We start from the raw sequence: 7,523 nt of genomic DNA on the forward strand, positions 1-7,523 counted from the left end.
TGTAATAGGCCACAGACAGATCTTTCTATCAGACATTGTTGAGCTCTTGCCTGAGATGCGGCTTCCTAGCCGTTGTGCTAGCGGCGAAAATCCGTTTGAGGTTCACCCACTTATCCTTTGGCGTCTTGGTGTCCTGGATGTAGCTCAGTAACTAGACTCCGACACTAGACGCAAAGTAGTACATACTCTACTTGCCGCATGTTCCTAGGCCGAAAAGTCATTGTGTTTCGCATCTGGTGTTGCATCATCCGATGTAACTTCGGTATCCATCCCAACCAGGTACAGGTGCATCTTGTATGACCAAGGTGCGTAGTTGCTCCTATCGAGCTTTTATGTCGGAAGTGAGTTTACCCATTCCTTTGTCCATGTTCCTGTCTTTTCTATTCCGAAAAAAACCCAGAAAGCTTGTCTCTATCTTGTTTGCTTTGTCGGCAACAGAGGATTCTTCGAAGTTACCCTTGATACCATGTAAAATAATACGTGTGTGGAAGTGTATGTGTACGACAAAGAGTACAGTCAATTATTCGGAATCACGACAGTTAGGTAAACACAGTGAATGGAGATACACATTAAGAGAGAGAGAGAGGGAGAGACTGAGTAGAGCATAAAACAATTGAATCCTATTCAAAAGACTCTTAGTACTCAATTACAAGGAATGTGCTCAGAGAGCAATATATATACAAGCCCTGATGAGTGGGTTGACACAAGTACTGACAAGTACTTGATTGCTCATGAACTGAGCCTGACAATACCTCTGCCTATAATATTCCTATTTACAAAAATAGGAATATAGGCCTCTAACGACCAACCGATTCGGCTTTCGGCTTATTCAGCCGATTCGGGCCCAACCGATCGGTCTCCATCAGATCCGGCTCTCGTCTTCTTCAGCCGATTTGTCCCAAGTGGAGCTCGCTCGCTCAACAAAGATCTAAAAAATCATTAGTTCTCATTTTTCCTTAAAAATACACAAAGTTACTTTTCGTATTTGATCAAAATTTTTCAATTTCATCAAATGGTGACAATTCCACCTTTTTCATCAAGTTTTCAAGAACATGTGATACTAGTTTCACGGTGTTTTGTGAAATGGCCAAAAAAGCCCCAAAATCAGATGAAATATTCCTTATCCTTCCACTTGTGAATGCGAACGAGGATTCCTCACGGTCTTCCTCTTGTTGTGAAGCAACCTCATGTATAGCACCATCCCCCACAGGAATTGGATGAACATTAATTAGATCACTAAACCCTTTCCACCTTGTCAATATCCTCAATGATTTGTTCCTCGATGAATACTACATCACACCTCCTTATAAGCACCTATAATCAAAATAATCTTTATCATAGCCCATTAAAAGGCATTGTTTAGACTTAGCATATACGTTAGACCTTTCATCATTGCGTATATGCACAAAACACTTACAACCAAACACACATATCATAACAAACATCCCCACCATGTGACAACACGCTATTCACCACCATTATTAGTGCAAATACATTTCAGCTTCTTCCTTATCTTCTTTCCACAAAAACATGAAATTCCTTAAACACATCAATTACTTGATCTTTTGACTTCAACATTCGAACCCAAAGCTTCCTAGAATGATCATTAATGAAAGTGAAAAAATAAAGTACTCCGCCTATTGACCTTACCTTCAAAGGTCCACAAACATCCGAATGTACTATGTTCTGAAAGTTAACGTGCGGAATCGAATTACAAACCGGCTTTACCGGATACAAGGTTGTTAGGTACGTTAGGTACGGTATGGATACCATACGTATTTAACGTATTAATACCCGTATAGTACCTCCCAATTAAAAAATATGCTAAATACATTTTCTTAGTATGTTAAATACTTATAAAGTACGTAAAATACATATTTTACGTATAGTACGTTAAATACTTCTAGAATTTGAAAAATTATTTACCTTTCTAAAAAATATCTATAATATTGTAAAAAAAATTCTATGTTCACACAATTTTGTGAGGTACAATATAGTTCTACATCCTAAAATGCATATAAGACATTTGAAAATTTTACATCCTAAAATACTTGTAGTAATATGGATGTCATGAAAGATTTTGGGTCCATAAGGACCTACATTGTGATTTGGGAGCCTTGTTGGGTTATGTAAAAGGGAGTAGTTGCCACTTTTATTAGGGCACCTTAAGACGTTGAAATTGTATTAGTGAGACTAAGCTCTCTTAGTCGAATCCGTTATTCAACTACAGGGTATAAGATATAAATTAATATTTGGTGGGATAGGAGACTTGATAATATTTTATGTTTGTTTTATGTTTTTCTCGTAGAAAGTATTGAATGTCGTTAAACATCCTTGATCTATTCTTCTTATTAATCTCTTATTATTTTTCTCATCATTAGTTTGATTCATAACACCGTGTGACAAAATGTTTAAGGAAGAAAGGGGCAAAACCGAAAAAGGGGAGAAATTGAAGATACTCAAAAAAAAAGGGGAGGGATTCCCCTATCCATCAATAGAGTAATGGTCCATCAATAAGTAATTATGATCAACATAATAGACTGGCACCATATTGTCATCATTGATATCCCAATACCACCAATAAAGTCATCATTTGGTCTCTAATATTGATGCCAACATACAGTAACCATTATTGTTATTTGTAGCATATCTTCGATGGAAAGTTTTTGACAATGAAAACACCATTGCCAATCATAAAAGCAATGAAGGAGAGATCGAAGAAGAAGTGGGCTATTGAGGCAAAGAATGAGGTAAAAAGTTTCTCAAGAAAGTAGCTTAGGCTTTGGTCCCTTCAAGATTATGCAAAACTTCAAGTAAGGTTCTCCTAAAAACCACTAGAGCATGGGTGGGGATTGCCAATGTGATTGAAGGCAATGCTACAATTAGAAACTAGAAGAAAAACCCAAAATGGTGTAACAAATTTTGTTACAAAAGGAAATCAAGAAATTCACACAATCAACAATCACACCAACAAGTCATCAATCATTGACCTTGATTGAAGGGATTGCCTATGAGATTAAGGGCAATGACACAATTAGAAACTCCAAGACAAACCCAAAGTGGTACAATACATTTTGGTATAAAGGACATCATATAATCAACAATGAAACTAACAAATCTTTAATAATTGAGCTTGATGTATACAATGACCCATGGGTGCTCGAGGAACGAAATTTATGACTAAACTTTCATGCTCTTGCTTGTGTTAAAATTGGCGATTGTCACGCATGAAATCAAATTCAATAGCATCTTTGGAGGTTATAGGACCATCAATAGTTAATGAGGTCTTGATGAGGTCTTCGAGATGACCTTAAAAATGCTTATTTGAAAATAGTCACAAATGGTAATATTGTCCTAAGCAATGTGGGTAGGGCAATTTGCCAAAAGTGAGATACTTGAAATAAAGCTTGACATAATCCTTACCAAAGGTTTCTAAGCCTTGTCATTCTAATTTTTTTGTTTATTAGTATCTCCAAAACAAGCCACAAGCTCGTCTCTAAAGGTTGCAAAGTATCTCAACTGCAATGTTCCATGTTCATGTAGTACTACAATCAATTAAGGTTTTAGTCCCAGCAAGAGAGATCTAACCAAACTAGATTGAGCTTGAACCATAGATACATGATGATGTCGCCATATAACCAATTGAATTAGATTGAAAAACACCATCATCCATATTTATGTGGCAAACTAATCCTTGGCTCCACTAATAGAATGTTGAATCCATACGTTACTTCTCCCTAACATCCTAGTTCTCAAACTGCTTTATTATGCAACATTGGCACAACCTTCGAATAGGACACCACATACTTCACATTAAAGAAAGAAAGAGAAACTCACTTCAAAACGTATTAGAATTGAGCAAGAGGGATTATGGTTCAAACTCTCATGACCTATAAACAAACTATTATAAGGAAAGGCTATGAACAAAATAACAAAGAAAGATTTCAGAAGAAACAAGGAATTTTATTTAATATAGGATATGAAATTGTATTAAAGATATGATAAGAAGGGCTTGACAAAATGAGGGAAATTTGTAATATGATATTTTATTGAAATGATATTTTTAATCTATCATTTGCATTCTAGAAAGTGGTCCTATTTGGTACAGACCCCAAATTATCTTTTGGTCCTCAAATAAGTTTCGACATCAGTTATTCTTGGATCTTTTGGATGCAAAGGAAGTTGGAAGTAGAATGCAACGGTCGAAGCAAGAATCCTAATGACGATTATCATGCGCCATCGAATTTAGACATTAGGACTTTACCTAGAAAGAAATATCCCAAAGCCACATCAAAATCCTCAGGTAGAGTACCTTCTTATAAATAAATTATAATCCTGTGTACCATAAGAGGTATAGATATCATGAGGCAAATTTATTCATTCATCCATCCCTCCATAAACACAAGACAGTGAATTCTTTTGCTCCCAACAAGAGACATGGCTCGATCATTCATGATACACATGACATGGAAACGATGGGAATACACATAATTTCCAGACACCTTATTCCGATGAATTATGGGCCAACAATGTTGGAAAAAGTCTGCTATGTTCAATAATTAAGATTGTAGACATACATGTACACTTCCCATAAATTATTCTGCCAATAGCTTCAACTTGGTTTCATAATACCACCTGAATCGTTGCCTTGCATACTCCATGTAATCAAACTCAATGCCATTGACACATGCCTGTAATGGAAACAACAAACAACATATTTACAATGTAAACCATAGTTTGGGAGTTCAAATTTTTGTTTCGTTGTTCTCGGATCCTAAAAGTAGAGAGGGAAAAGCACCAGAATTCCAACTTGAGTTTGTATATTTGCAAGAGTATCCTTCAGTTTCCAAAAGAAATTACCAAACTAACTGTCAGTCTTCAGGAAGGTACCCACTTTACCCATAGAGACAGGTAATCTGGCAATTTGTTCAATGGACAGATTTTCCGGTAAATATACAACAAGTGTGGCTGCATGTTTCGAGTTCCTTGTACTTCACAATGATAGATCTGTTGAGCTAAATGCCAGAAGAACTTACCGAGATTACACCCCATAAACCCCAGTGTAAATGGCTTGCCAATGTATAACTTTCTATTTCTTTCACAAACTCTTCTTCTTCAAGAAAGCTAGGAGGAGAAGCATCACTCTCCATATAGGCTCGGACAAACCTAAGCCTTTCCTGTATATCTACAGAAAAAATATATATAGAACATAGTACGTAAGCCACACTTATATATACATATATACAAATTGATGCAATAAAGAATCCAGACCTGGGTACTTGGAATAATCCAACAAATGGGGTGTGTCAGTATGATAATCTGCAGCCATTTCACAAAAATGGTTGCCTATATCATATGCAATCGGATTGTAGCTAGAATATTCGTAGTCCTAGTAAATGCCACGAAATTTCTAATAAGATTATGACAAAAACCACACAGTTCTTAGCATCATTCATCAGAAGCCTTAGAATAACTTCATATATTTTTATCTGTTTTCTTTCTCATATGTGGATTGAACTTACAATGAGTGTAAGGCTGTTGTCTTCCTCATCTAGCATAATGTTGCCGTATTGTAGATCGTTGTGACAAAAGCCGACTCCGCTTGTCCCAGATCTCGATGATAATCGAAGGCTCAATTCGTCTATCTCACTCCCAAGTTCTCGAAGCCGAAACTCATCAATATGCTCCGGACTACAAAGGGCAAGTGCTTTCTGAAGCCAGTCTCTGTACCATTTGGGAAAAAAGAAAATGAGTACTAATGATATGCTTTTAAAGCAAAGGAATTTTGTGATGATAAGAGGGTGATGACATAAAGTAGCAATGTCAAGATGAAAGAATTAAAAAAGACCTCAGGCGATGCCATATTTGAGGTTCCTGCGGTCCTGGCATGGATAGGTGGTGGAAATCGTACATTTTCGCGGCAATCATGGCAGATATTTTCGGATCTCGAATGTCTGGGGCAGTTAGTGTCTGTAGAGGACAAACAAACATTAACCAAATCAATATGTAAAACATCACATTAAAACAACAAACAAACTCCCCCATGGAGTTTGCAAAACCAAGCTAGTTATATATTCTTTTTTATCTCCATTTTCAGGATTCGAGGAACCATTAGTGTGGTTTTAGATCTTCTACAAAAAGCCCAAGGTAGAGAGTTGGATGACTCCCTTGCCCCATACATGGTCTTGCTTGCAAATGTACATTACACATATATGTATATATGTGCTCAAATGCATGCACACGAACACACGTACATACATACATATACATATACATATACATATACATATACATATACATATACATACACATTGATACAGATACAGATACAGATACATACACATACACATACACATACACATACACATACACATACACATACACATACACATACACATACACATACACATACACATACACATACACATACACATACACACAATGGGGAAAGACCTTAAGTCGAAAAGTGCTACCCTAGCATAAAGGAACTCCTCGACGCGGCCATTTGGGAATCGTCCGAGGAGGCGGGGGCCACGACCGGCTTTCGACACTGCCTCGAAGGTCCGGATCTCATCATCCCTGTTGAAGAAAAGGTGGGCGCCTTCTCCATAGACCCGGACGAGTACAACGCGACGGGAATCCCTTGTCTTGCGGGCATGTACAACACCACCATCATTGTCATCATGGCCATCATGGCCATCATGGTCATCATCATGGTCATCATCATGGTCATCATCATCATCATCATCATCATCATCATCATCGGGATTTGCATTGATCCATCGGCACTCGTAGACCTCGTTGGTCATGGCGCCCTTGAGAGGGCGGACCAACATATAATTCTTGCTGGGACTGGGGCTGTTGATATGATTCTTGTTGGGATGGAGAAGATTGGTAGAAGAAGAGTGGTGGTGGTGGTGGTCGATGTCATCCTGCCAGAGAATGTGGGGGAGCGAGCGCAGCAGGGCGTAGGCTTCTCGGGGAAGGCGGCCATCATCATCAGCATCATCAGCATCATCAGCATTAGCATGTGGGCCCAATAAGGAAGGAGGAGGCGGCGGAGATGTCTGACTCTTGGCCATCTCAACACAAAAGATCAGAGACACAGACAGACAGAGGCAGAAACAGAGGAAATTAAGCTTTGAAACAGACAGACAGACAGACAGACAGACAGACAGAGAAGAGAGAGAGAGAGAGAGAGAGAGAGAGGAGAGAGAAATGGAAGAGGGCCTACAGGCCGTAGCGCTGACGTCGGCGTCCTTGACCGTGCCAGCTGTCTCTCTGTATGTACATATTTGTTTTGTCTCTTTGCTTGTTTTGGTCATTTTTGCTTTTCTCCTGTTTTGCTTTTTTGCTTTCTTGCTTTTTGCCTCTTTTGCTTTTCTTGCTCTTCAGCGTCTTCTTCTTCTTCTTCTTCTTTTTGCTCTTCTGTTGTTTCTGCTTCTTTTTTTATAATTTTTTTTTTTTTGCTCGTCTGCTTTTTTTTCACATATACCTCTACATATGTACATATTTCATGTGTC

General features: G+C 38.1%; 1 protein-coding gene across 2 annotated transcripts; it reads right to left on the reverse strand.

Moving 5' to 3' along the window:
* Nucleotides 1-4,290: 4,290 nt before the first annotated feature.
* LOC147853895 (putative choline kinase 2) lies at nucleotides 4,291-7,097 on the reverse strand. 2 transcript variants are annotated; one of them, XR_015531201.1, is made up of 6 exons: nucleotides 6,474-7,097; nucleotides 5,849-5,970; nucleotides 5,523-5,724; nucleotides 5,272-5,319; nucleotides 5,037-5,185; nucleotides 4,291-4,691 (listed from the first exon to the last, which is right to left on the reverse strand). XR_015531201.1 is itself a non-coding variant. In XM_087332493.1 (6 exons), the coding sequence occupies exons 1-6, from the start codon at nucleotides 7,080-7,082 to the stop codon at nucleotides 4,596-4,598; spliced, it is 1,296 nt and encodes a 431-aa protein (XP_087188619.1). In that variant the 5' UTR covers nucleotides 7,083-7,097; the 3' UTR covers nucleotides 4,291-4,595. The 2 variants fall into 2 exon arrangements, 1 of the variants encoding a protein (XP_087188619.1); XM_087332493.1 differs by having other exon boundaries at nucleotides 5,272-5,389.
* Nucleotides 7,098-7,523: the final 426 nt, after the last annotated feature.

This window comes from Azolla caroliniana, unplaced genomic scaffold (assembly GCF_043228905.1).
Source record: "Azolla caroliniana isolate FFs.n. ecotype wild unplaced genomic scaffold, voAzoCaro1.0.p SCAF_16, whole genome shotgun sequence".
Lineage (NCBI taxonomy): Eukaryota > Viridiplantae > Streptophyta > Polypodiopsida > Salviniales > Salviniaceae > Azolla > Azolla caroliniana.